The sequence below is a fragment of the Camelina sativa genome, chromosome 9, assembly GCF_030686135.1.
Source record: "Camelina sativa cultivar CO46 ecotype springtype chromosome 9, ASM3068613v1".
Lineage (NCBI taxonomy): Eukaryota > Viridiplantae > Streptophyta > Magnoliopsida > Brassicales > Brassicaceae > Camelina > Camelina sativa.
Window position 1 is genome coordinate 26,566,175 of NC_141888.1, and position 17,147 is coordinate 26,583,321.

General features: G+C 36.4%; 2 protein-coding genes, 1 long non-coding RNA gene and 1 pseudogene across 6 annotated transcripts; 2 read left to right on the forward strand and 2 right to left on the reverse strand.

Annotated features, from left to right (window-relative positions):
• The first annotated feature begins 368 nt into the window (after nucleotides 1–368).
• LOC104711465 (serine carboxypeptidase-like 7) lies at nucleotides 369–3,468 on the forward strand. Of its 3 annotated transcripts, none has more exons than XM_087466298.1 (14): nucleotides 369–603; nucleotides 710–855; nucleotides 1,256–1,332; nucleotides 1,430–1,552; nucleotides 1,645–1,747; nucleotides 1,838–1,875; nucleotides 1,976–2,077; nucleotides 2,167–2,253; nucleotides 2,365–2,433; nucleotides 2,502–2,573; nucleotides 2,658–2,776; nucleotides 2,861–2,974; nucleotides 3,072–3,121; nucleotides 3,204–3,468. In XM_087466298.1, exons 1-14 carry the CDS (start codon nucleotides 455–457, stop codon nucleotides 3,278–3,280), a joined length of 1,326 nt encoding a protein of 441 aa, XP_087322424.1. In that variant the 5' UTR covers nucleotides 369–454; the 3' UTR covers nucleotides 3,281–3,468. The 3 variants fall into 3 exon arrangements, with proteins under 3 accessions (XP_087322424.1, XP_010426467.1, XP_087322423.1); XM_010428165.3 differs by having other exon boundaries at nucleotides 3,072–3,117; nucleotides 3,200–3,468; XM_087466297.1 differs by having other exon boundaries at nucleotides 1,645–1,875.
• LOC104711463 (RNA-dependent RNA polymerase 6) lies at nucleotides 3,427–7,982 on the reverse strand. 2 transcript variants are annotated; one of them, XM_087466296.1, is made up of 3 exons: nucleotides 7,826–7,982; nucleotides 4,915–7,642; nucleotides 3,427–4,504 (listed from the first exon to the last, which is right to left on the reverse strand). In XM_087466296.1, the coding sequence occupies exons 2-3, from the start codon at nucleotides 7,627–7,629 to the stop codon at nucleotides 3,626–3,628; spliced, it is 3,594 nt and encodes a 1,197-aa protein (XP_087322422.1). In that variant the 5' UTR covers nucleotides 7,630–7,642; nucleotides 7,826–7,982; the 3' UTR covers nucleotides 3,427–3,625. The 2 variants fall into 2 exon arrangements, with proteins under 2 accessions (XP_087322422.1, XP_087322421.1); XM_087466295.1 differs by having other exon boundaries at nucleotides 4,915–7,651.
• A 1,954-nt stretch (nucleotides 7,983–9,936) lies between these two features.
• LOC104715472 (protein CYTOSOLIC ABA RECEPTOR KINASE 6-like) lies at nucleotides 9,937–12,883 on the reverse strand (annotated as a pseudogene).
• A 613-nt stretch (nucleotides 12,884–13,496) lies between these two features.
• Nucleotides 13,497–14,523, forward strand: LOC147938813 (uncharacterized). Its single transcript, XR_015566295.1, has 2 exons — nucleotides 13,497–13,677; nucleotides 13,750–14,523. It is a non-coding gene; the product is annotated as an uncharacterized LOC147938813 (long non-coding RNA).
• The last annotated feature ends 2,624 nt before the right edge of the window (nucleotides 14,524–17,147 follow it).

The following is a 17,147-nucleotide window of genomic DNA, read 5'->3' on the forward strand; positions in this document are numbered from 1 at the left end:
AATAATTAATTTTTATACCTAAGAAATTTCCTAAGAAACATCTAAGGACTACCAATGAGGATAGTCTAAGTTATAACTCATAACTGAAAAACAACAACAACCTCTTCGGCCTTCTTCTGTAAATTACACCCCTTTTTTTTTTTTTTTTTTGCTTTCTCTCTATTTCAAAATCAATATCTTCACCTAAAAAGCTCAATAACTAACAGTCTAACAACGACAAAAAAATATTCGATACTAAGAAACTGTTGTCCTAGAGTCGGAAGACGTACGGATTAAGGCCACGAAACCAAGAGAGACAAAAGTGATACACGGTACGTAATCTTTTTTTTTTCTTTCATAAGAAAATGTGTTTAGACAATTCTATTTTTAGGGGCCTTTTGTTAATTTATTCTTTTGATTACTACTATAAAGGGTTAAAATAATTAACTTCAAGGCATTATCATTGAAAAAACGAATGGCTAACGACTACGTTTCCTCCTCTGTTCAGCTTCTTCTTCTTCTTACTCTCCTTATCTTCTTCTATAGTCAGCGTGCTGATTCTGCCTCTATCGTCAAGTTTCTCCCTGGTTTTGATGGTCCTCTTCCCTTTGAGCTCGAAACCGGGTTTGTTCTTTTCTTCTTCCTCGTGTGAATTGATATATAATCTTAGTGTTTTGAGATTACTCTAATACTAGTGTGTGTATGAATATGATTCTTTAATTTGTGAAAGGTATATTGGTGTTGGTGAGGAAGAGGAAGTGCAACTTTTTTACTATTTCATCAAGTCTGAGAGGAATCCAGAAGAAGATCCTCTTCTTCTTTGGTTAAGTGGAGGACCTGGCTGCTCTTCTATCTCTGGTCTTCTTTATGAGAATGGTTATTATATCTTCAACGTTAATTCTTTCTACTCATCTTATACAGAATAATAACACATGTGTTAAAGCAATAACTAAATGAAATGATAAGATCACAGAGAGAGTGTTAGAAAACGATGTGTAAATAAATAACACACATCTCTCTGTTTTTTTTTTTTTTTTTTTTAACTTAGAAAGCATTGGATCTCGTGTACTTTTCCAAACTGCCAAAGATGCCTTCTTTCATGCGTTTTCACATTTTAGATTAGACAAAAACACACCCTGAAGCATTAAAATATCACAATAAGGACAAAGAGCAAAATCAGCTGTTCCAGTTTGTGGTCCAATCTTTTCTCACAAGTAACTGGAGTTCAGATTGGTTTCTTGATCCCCACGTGCTCAAATCCACATGTTTGAATCAGGGCCTGTGACTGTGAAGCGTGAGGTTTACAATGGAACTCTTCCTTCTTTGGTCTCTACAACATATTCATGGACTAAGGTAGAACAATGTGTTTGTACGTACTCATATTACGATCTCAAACCCAATGGTAAAATACTTTCGTCGTTTTAAGTTGTGCATCGTTTTTGTTTCTCAGGTTTCGAGTATAATATATTTGGATCAGCCTGTTGGAACTGGCTTCTCCTACTCAAGAACTCAACTTGTTAATAAACCTAGTGATTCAGGAGAAGCCAAGAGGATCCATGAGTTTCTTTACAAGGTCAAAAGACTACCACAATTCTTTCTTGAAACATATCATCTTCATTATGCATAGATCCCTTTAGAATTATTTAATTATTGGTAGTTGTGCAGTGGCTAGGTAAGCATCAAGAGTTTCTCTCCAACCCTTTCTATGTCGGTGGAGATTCTTATTCCGGTAAGGTCATCCCGGCACTCGTTCAAGAAGTCTCAAAAGGTATGAGCCATCTTCTTTTTTGCATATCAATCTCCAAACCCTTTCCTTTGAATCTCGTTTCTTTATCAAACTATAAGCACTTTGATGCAGGAAATTATATATGTTGCGAACCTCCGATAAATCTTCAGGTTCGGTTGTATTTGTTGCTTCTTCTATATAATATACTTTATGGAGCGTTAAAAATTGATAGATTTCGTCCTTGGTACGTACGTACACTGACAAAAACAGGGCTATGTTCTTGGAAACCCGTCCACAGAAAGTGGAAATGATAAAAACCATCGTATTCCATATGCTCATGGAATGGCACTGATCTCAGATGAACTCTATGAAGTAGGAAACACATGACATGCTTTTGTTTTCTATCCCCACACAGTGAAAGTCGATTACAAAGCAGTTCAAAACTCTTCTTTTCTTTGCAGTCAATGAAGAGAATATGCAAAGGAGAATATATAAATGTTGATCCACGTAACACAGAATGCTTGAAACTCGTGGAAGAGTATGAAAAGGTATACACACACTCACACACTCTTGGAAAATTTAGTTGATGTTATTATGTACTGTCGTCTACCTAGTAAAGCTGATCTTTAATATTCAGACTTTTGTGGTTATATTTATAGTGCATTGACAGAATAAACCAACCACTTATACTAACGCCAAACTGTGAAGAGACATCTCTTGATTGCTATGTAAGTAATCCATCTTGCCTTCTTTAAACCATTGAGAAAAAAAGTTTTTAACAAGGTTGCGTTTACAGGCGTATCGATCTTTGTTAACAACCTACTGGGCCAATGACGAGAGTGTGCATAGAGCTCTTCATGTCAATAAGGTATTATACATGAAAAAATGTCAATATATTCAGGTTATTGGTAACAAAGTGTCAAACTGTTTAGGAGGATATATGATATTGCAGGGGAGTATAGGGGAATGGGTGCGTTGTAACTGGGAGATACCATACACTCATGACATTAAAAGCAGTGTACCGTACCATATGAATAACAGCATCGATGGCTATCATTCTCTCATCTTCAGGTCAGATTTTTAATTATAACCTCTTCCTTTTGAAGAAGTGCTTCAGGATTCAAGACTTATTTGTGGTTTTTTTGGGGTGGACAGTGGTGACCACGACATGATGGTGCCTTTCCTTGGAACGCAAGCTTGGATTAGGTCTCTTAATTATTCTATCATTGATGACTGGAGACCTTGGATGATAGGCGATCAGATCGCGGGGTATTGCTACCATTTGTGTACTAATTTATTTATAGGATGAACTCAATCTACGGTTTGTTTGAGCTCATTCATTAGACTCGCGTTTTCTTTGTTGTAGATACACGAGGACTTACGCCAATAAGATGACATTTGCTACAATCAAAGCAAGTCTTTTTTCCTCTACTGAATATTTACTCAATGTTTTGACATTATATTTCTTAATTGATTTGTGGGCTTTAATTATAGGGAGGAGGACACACACCAGAGTATAAACCAGAGGAGAGTTATATCATGTTCCAAAGATGGATCAGTGGACAGCCTCTCTAACATGAAACCAGAGTTGCTATTCATAAAGCGATTCTACATTTCTTGAAAAATGTAGAACTCTGCCTTCATGTTATATAGAATGTAAAGTTACTATATTCAGAAACTAATAATAATGTATTGATAACTAGTACTATCCACCCATGTAATAAAATTGAAATGAAATTTTAGTAGAATACATAACCACAAAACAACGGCAAACAGTTGAGCTGTTTAAATCCTGAATTCATCACACACAAAGTTTCCAGAGTAGTACATTCAAAACTAGCTTATATATATATATATTGAGTATCTGTGAATTTCCACAGATACATGGCAGAGTGGCCTTACGGCTTCGAACATTACCTTTTAGAGACGTTGAGCAAGAAACTTGGCCAAAGAATCAACAGGCTTGGCTGAGTCGATATTTCCCATTTCCCGTGACCGGATTTTGATTCTTGCAAGATAATCAGCTGCAATCCAAGCAAAACTCAGCATCACCGCATGACTAGACGACTCATCTGGATCTTGCAGCTCTAAAGACTTCTTCACCCACTCGGGATGGTAAGTGACATGATACCAAGCTGAAGCCTTCTTCTCATACAAGATGTTTTTTTCCTCATCGCTGAGATTTTCCTGGTCCGGGATTGTTTCCTCGAATACTTTTCTGAACTCCTTTTTGAGGGAGTTATAAGAATGCTTCAATCTTTCTTTCAATTCCCCTTGTTTCTTACTAGCGTATTTCGGCATCGACCAGATATGGCCCGTCACAATCTCTTCCTCTTTCTGGACCTTGTATTGCCCAAGAAGACCAATGAGCTGCCCGTCGTAAGAACATTTGTGACCCCATGCCTCGGGGATCAAGTCTGCAAATCCCGGTAACTCGAGATCAGTGTCATAAGGGATGTCACTTGGATCTGGGATTTCTTCTGACGAAGCTTCTGCATCTTCATCATACACTTCTTTCACACGTCTGTAAAGCCGACCTAAGATTTTGTTCGACTTGTAAGTTTGGTAGTCTTCTTTTCCCATGAAATCTGGGTAGAGTTTTGGTTTTAGGTGGAAGGGCATTGACACAATTTTCCCCGTCTTCGGGAAATCAACTGCAGTGGCAGCTAATTCTGCCAGTAGCATACATTCTTCGTCCATGGCTCCATACTCACTTCTATCAGCATGAACGACGTGTGCATTGCAAATTGTACCCAAATGCTCATTTGCCATGTTTCTAGCAAAGAAATCTATTATATCCTGTAACAAAAGAATTACCCAAGACTTGTTTTGCAGGCTACAAGAAAATAAATTAAACAAAGAATTGACAGACGCTAGCATCATGATACTGCAATTGATAATAGCTAAACAGTCACAGTTAGGCATGCCGAAAAATTAAATCAGAATCAACAATATATGACGAAATTTTCTTATATGTCATCATCTTAGCTCCTGCAGGATGGACACAGAATGCTGTTAAGTGTTAATAACCCATACCATGCAATCCATGAGCTCAGAAGCAAGCACAAATAATCAATACAAGCATCCAAAAACAAACTATCCAGCACTTTCAGAAAAATCAGAGAGTTATACTGGAATCACCTATCCATCTTATCTCAAGCGTCATCATTTCAGCTTAAGCGGAATAAAAGTGGGAAGTAGATATTAACCTGGTGGTTGACAGCACGGCCTAAACTCTTCTCTTCAGCTGCATCATAATGCATGGCCGGAAAGCTTTTTTTGCTGGGAGGGATGAGTTTCTGATCCCAAGCCACAAAGTACAGGTCCCCGTCAAGGTCACTGCCAGAAGCTTCGTTTGTATGGGGCCTATCACCTTTCTGAGGGAAAATAAGGCAGTCATACATGTGATGCAGCTGGGGTACATCAACAGCTTCTAAAATCCTTACATCCCCTGGGTGAAGACAAGGATTCTTGGCAATGGCTACATAGCCTTTAACTACTTGCAGATCTGTCTTTGTCTCCTTAAAACGAGACCCATGTTTGGAGAAACAATTTTCTATAGACGGTTTTGAGACTTGGATAAAGCATTGGCCCTGTTCAAGTATCCCTGCTTCGTCAAGGCAACCCATTAGCCACCTTCCTGAAGTAACAAAAATACGAGATTTTTCTCTGAGACCCCAGAGTTGTGCAATTCTGACTGAAGACAACATTCCACGTAGATGTGGCTCAGTTTTTGGTTTGAAACCTGCACTTAGCATGATAGCTGCAGTGTTTCCCTGTTCAGCACATGATGCTGTGAGAACTTCAAATGCAACATCTGTATCATCAAGGATGCGGTTCAGTTTACAGAGCATGGATTCCTGCATATCCCAGAATATTTCATCCGGAACACCTAGTACAGAAAGGAGAGTAATAATCTGCCGGTTCAAGAATCCAGGTTGAAACCTCGTCCAGGAACAAATCTCTAAGATAGTATGTTTGGAATTGAACTTCTTCATACTGTCTCGAAGGGCTAGCCGGATTCCATCACCTTTTGATGGCCAACGAGCAACAACTCCTTTGAAACCTGCGTAACGTATCTGATAAGCACAAGGGATGTAGTGCACATCCAACCTAAGTTTCTCCATTACTTCGTCGGCGAGGTCAGGTGTGATTGTACCAATTCCATCAGAGAAAACATACCCATTTCTCTCAATGTCTGGAAGCTCGGTGTCAACCTCGTGAAGCATGACATCTACAGTGGCATATGTGGAGGAGAAGCACAGTCCCATCCTAGCAGCACATTTTGCCACATTCTTGTCTTTAAACTTCCCCATCCATGTTTTTATATCTGACACTCTTGTTTTCCCGTCTTCAGCAAAGAACCAAGCAGAGCGGTCTCTCAGTTGATTGGCTGAGAATGCTAGAAAACTATATTTTCTACCACATAGTTTAAACCCATCGGTTAATATGCTCTTCACTCTTTTGAAAACGTAAGTCTTCTGAGAGAAAGAGCTTGATGTCAGATCCTTCACAATAGGAGCAACAAAGTAAGAGAGAACATTCGAATTTATGGTCTGCATACTTTCATCCATGAAAGTTACGCGCAAAAATCTTTCAGCAACAGCTTTGTATTTCCTAAGTACCCTGTTGGAGAGCTCAACTTCTGGGGGTAGGCAATGGGCTCTGGTTGGGGTAATCACTAACCTTCTGATCTCAGAGATATCCTCAGATTGTTCATGACTCCCTAAAAGCTTTGGATTTTTCTGAATCCATTCCTGAACAAGCTTCAACCTCTTGTACGCATCAAAAACTGGTTTTTTATAGGTACAGAGATGCTTGAGAGAAGCTATATTGACATCTCTGGGTTGGTTTCTGAGAAGATCAAAGAAACGCTCAGTCAACTGAAACTGGTTAAAAACCCCTCTGTGCAATACCGAGTTCACTAGAAACATGATCTCAAAGGAGATTCCTTCCTTGTGATGAATGCAGAAGAAATGATCCGACACAGGCTCCCCAAAACAAGGCTCATCACGGATCCGAGGAGGCCACCTCACACGTTCCTCTTGCACCCTCCGCATCCTTAGATAATCTAAAGCTGTTGTCAATTTCTTCTCATACCGAGGAGATATGAGCACTCTATACGAAAGACATCGACCAATCGCCCCAACTTGAGTGAAATCAGTGGTACGGATCCAAGGGTCATCATCATCCAAGAGATCGAAAGGAACAGTCTCATAAATGTCATCATCCGCAGTTCTGTACCAGACACGGGGTGACGAAGCCAGCTGCAAAAGAAGCACAAAGCCATGCAAATCCTTATACTGCCTAACCGTTCTTATGTCTCTCACCAACAACTCCAACTTATAATCACAATTTATCACAGCATGCATCACTGCGTCCTTGAAAGAGAACGCAGTGCTCTTCCTGAAGCAAAACTTGCAAGTGTTGTCAAAAGGATCTACAAGGAAATCAACACCTTCAGCTCTCCAAGAAACAAGAAACTCATCCCGGGAAACCAAAGTCCCAATCTCGATCGAAACACCAGTCAACTTATAAGGTGTAGTCGTTCTTCTTCTCTGGTTAAGTGTATATGGGTTCTTAGGCCCCAAGCTGACTTTTAAAGGCTGGCCATCGAGGATGAGCTTGCATTGCCCTGCAGCATCCATGGCACGTGCTGTTGATTCAGGAAGTGCGAAATGGACAAACGCATGAGGCTCCACTTTCTTGTAATCATCGATTTTGGGGATTTTTGAAGTGTCTGCGATTTCGAAATTAGGATAAGACCCAGGCGGAGTCCAAGAGTTCTTTAATCTGCATCGCCAAACAAGTCCTACTTCGTCTTCGAGGTAATCAGTAAGTTGTTTTGCAGTAGTGGACTCACCGAATCCACCAATGCTTACTTGTGTCACAACCGAGTTCTTCATGTTTCCCTCTGACCCCATTCTCCGTGAAGCCCTAAATTCACTGATCCGTTGGTAGTTGAAAAATAAATAATTAAATTTAAAGAGGCTCTATTTGATGGTTCCAACTACAAGAACTATTGAAGATGGGATCAACCCAAAACACTTGTGATTGAATTAAGTTTTTTTTTTTGAATCAAGCGGCAATAAATACTCAAATCAGGCTCTCGAGACTTACACAGTGAACGAAATCGATACTGAAGACGAAACAGATAGCAACGCGGAGACCGGAGAGAAGATTAGTAAGTGAGTAGAGGCTAAATTAGGAAGGAGAAATCGCCATAGCTGAAAGTGAAACCATGCGTCATTATTATTCTTGACTTCCTCCCACGAAAGAGACTGGAGAAGAAAAGCGCTTTGCTTGTGCTGCTCACGTGCTATTCGTTTTCTTAATGGGCTTTTACGTTTGGGCCTTTTGGTATTTTGAACCACACCCATTAGAGCCCGCTTTTGGTATGGACGGATTGGTTTACTTGGGTATGTTGTGAATTAGAAGAATTCTCTATTTTAAGAAAAAATGTTGGTGTGTTTTTGTGAAATTTTACTATATCTCCAAAATCAAAGGGGTTGAGAATGAAGACTTTGTGGATTATAAGAAAGCTCAAATCATTAAACCATTCGAGCCTGTTTTTGTAAGAATAATCCGGATAATTTGATTATGGACGGATTTGGTACTTGATTAGCCTGATTGGGTAAGTTCAATTTGAAGAATTTTTTTATTTTAAGAAAAATGTTGGTATATTTTTGTTAAAACCACTTCCACCCCCGGAATTGCTGAGGAAACGGTAAACAAAATATGAGAAAACACAACACAACATGACAACATGACATAATGGATGATGCTTTTAAAGCACAACACAACGGTTTAGCTTTGAAATGTTTTATTTAAAAATATGTTTTTCCCTTTTTGTAGCTCATTCAACTAAAGGGTTATTTGTAGATTTAGTACGTTTTCAAGAAAAAAATTGGTTTTTTAATAATTTTACTATTCTCAATCGTACTAAAACTACACTTATCTCTAAATTAAAAGACACACTAGTATGCATACTTTACCGGAAATTAAAACAGCAAATTATGACAGTTATTATGCACCATGTGACAAATTTAAAGCCTTTTTTCAACGGAAAATATGATATATTATATATAGACACTCATGTTGGATAAATTATAGATATATATATATATATATATATACTAGATAAGGTCCGCGTTATTACACGGTAAAAATTAAAAAAAAATTATTAAGAATAATTAAGTAGTAATATACATGTTTTTAAAATTTATCTTGTAACATTTTAATATTGAATATGAATCTCTCATATTTAATTTTAATACTCTTTGCTCTATTTTATAGTATTTTATCAAATTTCTATGTATAATATTTATTAACATAACAATTTATTACTATTTGAACTATGCAGTATATTTTCTTATTGGTTGAAGTTTTATAAATGACATATTATTTATTGTTTATTAATCTTTGTGCTTTACCCAAAAACTCTTATAGGACAGGGAATACCATTTAAATATTTATACCATCATAAGAAACCATATTTTAAGTTTAATTACATATTTCACCTTAATGCATAGAACTAAATATTTTACATCAAACAGAATTAATACATCAGATTAAATCTATATCTTAGTAAGAATTGGAAATACAAATAAAAATTAACAAAATAGAATTTGCAAAAAAAAAAAAAAACTGAATTAACATTATTTAAGATATATTCTTATGTTGTTATCTCATAAAAGTTCATTATTATTTTAAGATTTTGTGTACTTATTTACAATAAAAATTTATATTATAACGATAAATACAATTTATATCCGACTAAAATTATGTTAAATAACTTATGTTATTCTTTTTAACTTTGTTATTCATTATTTCTTGATTAATATACATGCTTGATAAATTAAGTTTTTGCTTACACATATCAAATTTTATGGATAACACACATATAATATAATTAGCATACAATGGAAAGTATATTTTTTTTTGTTAGTTTTCTTTTTTGATTTAGAAAAACCTATTTTTAAAAATATAAATATGAAAAATTCTGTAAATATAATTAGCTGTTCTACTAAGTTTATTAAAAAAAAAATTTGACACTTGTCAATATCTAATCAATATATTTGACACTTGTCTAACTTTGACAACAATCTTTATATAATAAGATACCCCTTGGAAACAAAATGCTATCACATCAAACTCCAAATATTCAATATCTCAACCATATCCAAAATCTACTATAGTCCGAAACTAATGGACACTTATCGACTTATATGTTAGAGACAGTTTTGATCAACCGGTTTTCTCCCGGTAAGAAGCTCCAAAAGCACAACCCAAAACTGTAAACATCACTCTTCTGTGTCAATTTTCCTGTCATATATGGTGTATCTGCAAACCCAAAAATGTATAAAGTTACATTCTTTCAGTTGCTAATTAAGAATCATCAAGAAGTTTCGAGTCTTGGATGTTGAAGCATATTTACTCTGGTGCGTGATAATCAAATGTATAAAATGAAGACGAGCAGCCATATCCGGAGCTTGATTAGAAAGGTTATTATCAGCAATCTTGGTTTTGAAATCTTTGGAAAGAAGCACGTTGCTAGCTCGAAAATCTCTGTGTATAACGGGAGGTTGAACTTTCTCGTGTAAGTATTTTAATCCTTTAGCTGCATCAACTGCAACTCGGACTCAAGCGTTGGACCAGGTTGTGCTCCTTGCACTCCCTTTCTCCCTGTTTAACAGATCAATCTTTATCCCAAGTTATATTGAATTTTGTTGATGTTTGAGCAGAAAGCTTTCATACCATGTAAGAAAATAGCGGACTGAGGATGAATTTTAAACCAGGTCAAACACAAGTAAAAAAAAATTTTTGATGAGGGTAAATGTGTGTTTTTTTTTATAATAACCATTAGGGAAATTTAAAATTTTACCTAGGTCATATGTACCTGCCTTGCTTGTACGTAGGTCCGCCACTGATGTAAGATGTCGTGCAAGGATGGCAAACTCATACGCAAGGACACGAAGGTTTCCTTACAGTAGCCAAGAAGCTGAACAAAGTTGTCATTCTTCAGCCTCGAAACTTGGAGACCTGACACCGGAGTCAAGAACTCGACATTTTTGTTTCGGGTTCAGATAGTACATTATCAAGCTTTTTCACCGCCATGGCATTCCCATCATTCAAACTCGCGTAGTACACTCTTCCATAGGATCCTTCACCAATCAATGCCTTTGATCCGAAGTTCTCGGTCTTTTCTTGGAGGTCAGCCAACGACATCGGTGGTACATCGATGGGATCGGAGGAGGCTCCTTCAAGACAGGAGCCGGTGTTTTTTTTGTTGTTACGTCCTACACAAGCAAAAATAAAATTGAAATCAAGTACTACACATTTTCTTAATTTTGGACTACGAACATGAGCAGTCACTAAGATACTCATTTGTTATAAGAGTGTGAGATATTAAGACACATAACATCTTTTGTAATACAAAGCTTGCCAACAAAGAAATATAAAGGAAGGAATAAATCACCAAAAGCTACTTAAGATACGCAACATAAATATGGACCAAAAGCTCCAATGGAAGGAATGTAACTTAAAGAGGGTCAAGAATCTAATTTGATGGGTTTTGTTTCAATCACAAGTTAGTTGAACAAAGAGGCGAGTAGGAGGGGTTCTTAAACGGTTATGTTCTGTTGGTAAGATTCTTGTAACCTATAAAATATTTGTATCAGAACATATAAATTAAAAGGTCTCGACTGGAGTCTGGAACCGTCTTCTTTCATGATAAGGTTCATCAAAGCTACTATCAGAAGACGTGGAAAGAAGTCCAAACTGGAGACTGGGATCGAAATAGAGGCTTCCAACTCAAAAGCATGGATAATATCTGCATCTGGAACAGAGCAAACAGAGTATTTGCTTATATACAATTTGAAGGTTCCTAGTTTACACATGGGCTTGATTTCTTGAATTCAATATTAGACTCTGATTTGATATGTTAAACCAGCCGAGATTAAAGTATTTTAATTTTTATAGTAAAAGTCAGTGTTTAAGTAAGTATAAAGTAAAATTTAATAAAGTCACTGATCTTTAGCCTTTTCATTTGGAGAGTTTTCCATCAGAACTTGTGACATCCTATCTGGGTCTTGTGTTTGCATAGGATCATGTTCATGATTTAGTATCAGATGATCTGGTCTCTCATCTCCATTATTGTTTGTGCATTCGTCGTCAGTTAACTCAACTAATGTGGCACGATGATGTATACCACGGCTTGGTTCATCTTCTTGTCTTTATTTTCACAAAACCTCTCTAGCTGATTGCTCACAAGGAGTTGCAAGTGTGATGCATATAACAAATAGCCACCAGGAGGATCAGCTTCCAATTCTTTTTGAACCCTCTCCCAGAGTAATCTACTCCGGTTGTATCCTCTGAAATATTCACAATCCCGGAGTGCTTCCATACCATCATCATTAGGAAGTAACAACATACACTTAGAGACTACTACTTCGAGGAATTTTACGGAGCTTTCACTTTCCACGAGTTCCCGTTGCTCCTCTGTGATTTCAATTATCATTGAGTAGTCTTATTTGGCTAGGAATTAGTAATTTACTCATCTTCATTGTTCACTGTAAATTGTAAGTTTCTAATAACTAAAGCAATTGATTTCAATTATCCAAGATACATACAGTAGATAAAAGTAGCAAGCTTAAAAGATACAAATTGGCCTATCTGATTAAACACTCACAAAAAGCTAGTGGTTTATACAAAACATACATTTATTCATTACTACTAATGTCACTTATACAAGAAGTTATGATTATACTATGATCAAATTTGCAAGTGTTTCAAGAGACCCTCTACTTGCACTCGATCTTTCTTGGCTTTGGCTTTAGCTTTCTTGGCATTACGTTTAGTCCTCAAAGCTTCGACCATCATCAACTTCAAAAGCTCCGGTTGATCTACGACAAAATACTCGTCTCCAAATTCCAACTGTCTGGGCCCTTTAACTCGTTTAAAGCCATGAGAGCGAAGCCTGGAGACAAAACTTGAGAAGGTAATGCCAAATTCAACACATGTCGGCATAATCTTTCTGCGAAACCCTTCCACGTTCCAGATAATGAAACTGTTGTTGCTGCCCCACGAGATGATTGAATCCGTTGAAGGATCATCAACAACCTGATAGACTCTGACGTAGAACAAAGACAATCCCCTTGGGAAATAATTGTGAACCATCCTTCAAGTCACGAAATTGATTTTTTAGGGTTTGAGAATTATTAACAAGATGGGAAACATTATCTTTTTATTTATAGATGGAGCTATAAAATAATTGACGGTTAAGATATGATCAGCATCTAACTTTCAGCGGTCAGGATTAAAAGTTACAAAATTTCCTTTTCTATTTCCAAAATAATTGACGGTTAAGATATGATCAGCATCTAACTTTCAGCGGTCAGGATTAAAAGTTACCAAATTTCCTTTTCTGTTCTCTTTTTTCCATTTTCCGATATTCTATAGTTCTTCTACGGTATTGAACCGAAATTTTTTGATTCGGTTCGGTTGTAAAGTTCAAAATCAATTGCAAGAGAAAACCAAATTGTTTTCTTCTAATTCAGTTAGTTAATTAAAACCACATTCGACCAAAATATGGACTTAATTTTCTAATACAAAACCTAATAACAATCCCACTTTAAAAAGTGGGGTTGTGTTCGGTCGGCTCGGTTCGGTTAACTGTGATTTGAAAGACTCACTGTTGAAGTTTGAGAGGAATCACGACAATGTCGGATAGGAATTGGTGGAGGAGATAATTTATAGGGTTCCGGTGACATCTCTGAAAGTTATACGATCTAATTGCAAAAAGTGGAATGCTTTATCGAAAATCAGATTTTTGGTAAAATACAGGGAAAGCAGCAGTTTTTTGGGATTCATGATAGTGTGGATTATAGAATTTGTCCTGTGAGATTTCAACCTGCAAGGAATTAAAACGAAGACTTGGATGAGTCAACCAGGTTGACCCATCAATAAAGCAGGTAGCTTTACTTGATCAAGTGAAGATATCTAAAAAGTTTCACTCTGACGGCTTGTTGCTATGTGTTGTTAAGGACAACGCAGGGCTTTTGGTATGTGATTCTTTGTTTATATAAAGTGTTTGGGTCAAACGAAGTGGATACAACCCAGAACCAGTTTCCACAGCTCAGACAGGTATGCTCTTGGTTATGACAAGAACCGTAACCACAAAATTCTGAGGCTTTGCTGTTTTGGTTACGAAATCTATGATTTAAGCTCTGATTCATGGAAAGTTTACTTTGTTACTCCCAATTGGGAGATGTACCTTCTCATCAACGTGGTGTGTCTTTGAAAGGGGATAGTTATTTTTTTGGGTATAGAGAGGATTAAAGTGAGTGGAGGAGAAGGAGGGAGAACATTGAAGATAGTTTACTCTGTTTTGATTTTACAAAGTGAAAGATTTGAACCGCGTCTGCCTCTGCCTCTGCCTCTGCAGTTTCACTCTTATCGTTCTGAAACTTTGACTTTGTCTTGTTTTGGAGAAGAGAGCTCTTTGTGTCAAGTTTACCACCGGAATTTCTCTAGTGTATAATCAGTATATGAGTTTTGGATTGATCCCAGTGCGGTGAATTGACGAGGAGGATAAAGTTGCTGTGGTTTTCGATCTTGTTACCAAACAGCTCACATCTTTGGGGAAGGTGGATACTCAAATCTGTTGATTTTGGTGTGTGCTCTTCTTATTTTCCAAGTTTAGTGCAACTGCAAGTTTAGTCCTTTTTCATTACTTTTATTTATTTTTTTCTTTGCGTTGAACAAAAAGACTGCTTTAAGTTTGAAGAAATATTTTATAGAGTTTCATTTTGCTTGGAGTTCCATTTTGAATCAGTTTGAAGATCTTTTTATATATATTTTAAACTTAAATAATTTAAGGTATCATCATTGCTATTTCATTATGTCAAATAGTCGCAAGGACAATAGAATTAAGCATAAGTCAAACAAGTACAACTAGAGGTTCTTAGTCTCTTCATAGCATAAGTTCATGAGGTTTACAAGCCTAAAACTACATGTAAAACTACAAACTGGTACCGGTTAAAGCGAAAGAAAGCCTGAAACCAACAACAAAAGCAAAAATCCAGGTTCGAGCACTATATATACAGAAGAAAGTTCCAGTTCACAGGGTATGCAGATGCAAGTTCCACTTCTAATGGCATTGCGGATGCTCTGAAGTCAACGGTTAGACTGCAGACTGACATCAAGAACACAACTGCAACTACCGCCGCCCTAAGAAGCCCTCCGTAAGAACATTTCAGAGGCATAATAACACAACCGGTTTTGTTCTTTGTTCTCATTAGCTTCCCGCCATGGCTCGATATTCAGCTTCGGCTGACAGTAGGTTGTTTCTTTGTTTTCCATGAGATTGGTGTATCACCGAGCTGGACAAAATAACCCGTAAGAGAGCGCCGAGTTAGAGGACATGTAGCGTAGTCACTATCACACCAACCATTAAGCTGCAAATCGGAGATGTTGGAAAGCAGAATGCCTTGACCCGGATTAGATTTCAAGAATTGAACCACTCTTACCGCAGCATCCCAATGATCGTGACGTGGACATTGCATGAACTGTGCTAATGTATGAACAGAGTATGACAATTCAGGTCTTGTGACAGCCAAGTAGATTAATCTGCCAACTAAGCGACGATACCTCTCAGGATTGGTAAGCAAAGGGGACTTGGACAATGGCAGCCTGTGATTTTGTTCCATGGGAAAAGGAGACGGCTTAGTGCCAAGAAGTCCCATCTCTGAAATAATATCAAGAACATACTTCCTTTGTGATAAATAGAAACCTTGATCATTTCTTGCCACTTCAATCCCTAGAAAATATTTTAAACAACCCAGATCTTTCATATGGAAGCATGACTCCAAGTAAGCCTTGAATCGATCAATGGCGACGGAGCAATTACCGGAGATAATCAAATCATCAACATAAATGAGAACATGAACCATATGTCCCATTGTTTCTATAGCTGAAAAGGGAATAATCTGACAATGATTGTGTAAAGCCATATTGTTTTAAAGCTGTGGAGAACTTTGAGAACCAACACCGCAAAGCCTGTTTTAAACCTTAAAGAGAGATTTATGAAGCCGACATACCTTAGTCGGATCATCACAATGAAAACCGTGAGGTAATTTCATGTAAACCTCCTCTGTCAACTCACCGTGTAAGAAGACATTATGTACATCCATTTGATGTACATGCCAATCACGAGCAGCCGCAACACCAAGAAACAAGCGCACCGTATCCATGCAGACTTGTGCGCTCTTCTTATGTTCCAAGTTTAGTGCAACTGCAAGTTTAGTCCTTTTTCATTACTTTTATTTATTTCTTTCTTGGTTTGAACAAAAAGATTGCTTTTAGTTTGAAGTAATTGTTGATAGAAGTATGATAACTAAAGATCAAGATTTCCAGTGTTGTCTTTGAAGTTCCAATCTGAAATCTTGGTTCAAATTAATTGGAGTTCCATCTTTTTATATTGAAGATATTCGTTGATTGCCTTATACATAAAGTCTTTATTGGCTTGTAATCCCTTCACTTGCTGCAACCTTGAGTCCTCTTTTGCCTTATTTGTTTCTTTCTTGCTTTGAACAAAAAGATTGCTTTTAGTTTGATCTAATATATAGTTTGATAAAAGTTATATTTTGTTTGAAAACTCCTTCTTATTTCTTTCTTTGAACAAGACTGCTTTTAGTTCTAAGTATCACTTTTTCCAGTGTAATGATGTGAACTTTGAAGCTCTATTTTGAAATCTTGGTTCAGATTGAATTTCTTTTTATATTGAAGATTTCATTGATTGCCTTCTTCTACATGAAGTCTTCATTGGCTGTATGCAAAATATCTTATATAATATGAGAAGGTTTTCTCCTAACTTTGCATAACACGACGACATTTGGCAGCGTATATTTTCAACACCTGTCCTCACCTATCAGTTATTAAATTCTTTTAATTTATTTTTCTCAAAATTACATACATTATTTTTCATATTCACTAAATTTAAATGATATTTCTATACTAAAAATATATTGACATTTATGCAATGTCCTTTTAGTAAATATATATAGGTATCATTTATCAATATTTTATATAATTACCATAACATTATAATTTCCCTTAGGTATCATTTATCAATATTTTATATAATTACCATAACATTATAATTTTTCAAATAAGAAAGAATTAAATAGTAATATTAGAATTTTGGATAAAATAAATTTCCAATAATTAAAGATTTAAATATTAATATCATAATCTTGGAAAAATATAATGTGATGGTTATTAAATTCTTTACTAATTTCAAGCTATAAAAATATTATAAGGTTATAATAATTATTTGTTGACAAAAAAATTATAATATTTGTTTCACAGTTTTTGTGCCAAAAGATCAAATCAATTTATTCTAAAATAATTTCAAAATATAAAACAATATGATATTTTATTT

Bases quoted from the DNA above. Each gene is read 5' to 3' on its own strand.
- LOC104711463 (XM_087466296.1), bottom strand. From the start codon at position 7,629: ATGGGGTCAGAGGGAAACATGAAGAACTCGGTTGTGACACAAGTAAGC. The intron at 4,505-4,914 runs GTTAATATCTAC...CTTTTGTTACAG, and splicing joins GCCGTGCTGTCAACCACCAG to GATATAATAGATTTCTTTGC.
- LOC104711465 (XM_087466297.1), top strand. From the start codon at position 455: ATGGCTAACGACTACGTTTCCTCCTCTGTTCAGCTTCTTCTTCTTCTT. The intron at 856-1,255 runs GTTATTATATCT...TGTTTGAATCAG, and splicing joins TGGTCTTCTTTATGAGAATG to GGCCTGTGACTGTGAAGCGT. The intron at 2,434-2,501 runs GTAAGTAATCCA...TTGCGTTTACAG, and splicing joins AGACATCTCTTGATTGCTAT to GCGTATCGATCTTTGTTAAC.